The sequence below is a fragment of the Poecilia formosa genome, unplaced genomic scaffold (genome assembly GCF_000485575.1).
Source record: "Poecilia formosa unplaced genomic scaffold, Poecilia_formosa-5.1.2 Scaffold425, whole genome shotgun sequence".
Classification (NCBI taxonomy): Eukaryota; Metazoa; Chordata; class Actinopteri; order Cyprinodontiformes; family Poeciliidae; genus Poecilia; species Poecilia formosa.
The window spans coordinates 54,516-56,463 of record NW_006800364.1 but is presented as its reverse complement, the minus strand read 5'-3'; the positions used below and the strand labels follow the sequence as shown (position 1 = coordinate 56,463).

At 38.9% G+C, this 1,948-nt stretch overlaps 1 protein-coding gene across 1 annotated transcript in view; it reads right to left on the bottom strand.

Moving 5' to 3' along the window:
- Window positions 1-1,948, bottom strand: part of ascc3 (activating signal cointegrator 1 complex subunit 3) — a 376,011-nt gene that overhangs the window by 357,343 nt on the left and 16,720 nt on the right. Inside the window, exon 3 of the mRNA XM_007577033.2 lies at window positions 1,636-1,786. Within this exon, the coding sequence (XP_007577095.1) occupies window positions 1,636-1,786 (151 nt within the window). The remainder of the gene's footprint in view (window positions 1-1,635; window positions 1,787-1,948) is intronic.

Sequence of the window (1,948 nt, the reverse complement as noted above, 5' to 3'; positions counted from 1 at the left end):
AGCGCGCAGCAACAAATCCTGTCGTGTGGAAATATAATCCTCTGAGTGAATGGGGAAGTTAGCGTTTTGTGGCGGAAAAATACCTTGGGGGTGAAGCACATCAAAATGCATGGTATCAAATATGGCATTAAAAAAAACAAGCACTTAACAGAGTTTGGCTATATCAAGGCTCAATGGAGGAAAAAAAAGGACATCCAGAGTGGCCAGATAGCAGCGCACAACTACCAACACTCACCCAGATTAGCATCACGGTGAGAAAGCTAAGCAAATATCCCGAGTGTAGAAGCAAACCCTGATCCACCTAAAAAGCAGGGACTCGGTTCGATTGAAGTAAACTCCGACGCAGTGTGAATTCAGTGTGAATGCAAGCGGAGAAGAGACTGCTCCAAAAGCAGGAGGGCATTCTGGTTACCATGTCACTCTCTGCCTGTGGGTCAACGGAGGTGGTGTGCCAGTTGCCATGGCAACGGGTCTGCATGTAGAGTAAAACTGACTCAGAAAGCAAGGAAAAGCACAATATGAGTGATTTAAATTTGTTTTACACCCATTTATCAGTGTACTTTCCCTGTTCTGTGGTGGACTACAGCCGCTGTAATTTTTAAATCTTCAATAAACAGCAAAAATTGACTAATTGCCTTGTTTGTAGAATGTGACAATATTCATTACAATCATCAATTAGGATGAAATATTTCACAAAGTATAGAAGTCATGCTTTACTAAATTTTAACTAACAGCAGCAATTATGTAATATGTAAAAATATGTATTCTCTCTGGATATAATTCTATAAACAGTTTGGTTTCTGTCAAAATGCAAGAAAGGACTAAGCAAATTTCTCTTTTATGTTGGTCAATTTAATATCAAAATATCAGCAATTTGCTCAGGTTTAGTTTAAGCCACATTTTATAGAAATCGGGTAAGGAATAAGGGCGCTACAACCATCTTTGTGACAGATTCCTGCTCATTCCGAATTGGAACATTGTGGTTTTGTGGACATGACTAAATGACTCATAGTAATGGCACCTGCAGGAGTGCTGTGTTAGCATTAGCGGTTAATAATCCCATCACTGGCACTGTGATGTAGTTAGTTATTTTAACAAACTACAGCTGGTTAGTTAAAATAACCAGATGTAGTTATAATACATTAATCACAGATGGGTTGGCATGAGGTAAACTGTTTCAGTCACCACTGGTTGGCGTCAGCTGCTTTGCCACTGAAATAACTCAGCTATAGTTTCTCAATAACTGGACCACATCACCACCTATTTAGCTTGTAAATATTTTTATGCTACATTAAACAGATAACACCAAGGATATTATAGACAGAGCAAACTTGAAGCCTTGAACACTTACAATGGTTCAGGAAGTTCTGTGCAATTGTGATATTGGAATATCAAATGTGCGCTATATTAATCAGCCCTACTGTCATGGCACAATTCTTTCACCAGATTGTTTGAAGCAATGTCAACAAAAAAAACGTTGGTGGTAAGTAAGCACAGAATTGGCACATAATCAGGGTAGTGAAAAAGTGTAGTAGTTGAACGGAAGAAATTGAAACCCAAAATTCTGGAGTAAAAAAACAAAACAAAAACAGAAAGTCAAACTGACAATGGATTTGAGAGCAAGAAGTTAGTTACCAATCTCTTTGGCTGCCTGAATAAGGGTCTTCAGTTCCTCACTGGCAGCTTGCTGCTTAGCTTTATCCTGATGCTCAGAACAAAAATGGACAATCTTCTGCCATGTCAGGCCTTCCCTGGCAAACAGCTCTTGTCTCTTTATACGCTTGGCCTGGAACAAAAGAAAAAATAATTACACTCCAAATAAAGAGAACAGAATTCATCGAACTGCAGGAGACCCAAATAACCCGCACCTGACTTACAACATATAGCTGGAAAAATCTAGTATATGAAGTCCAAAAATATGAATATGCTACAAAAGTCTGGGTAACAC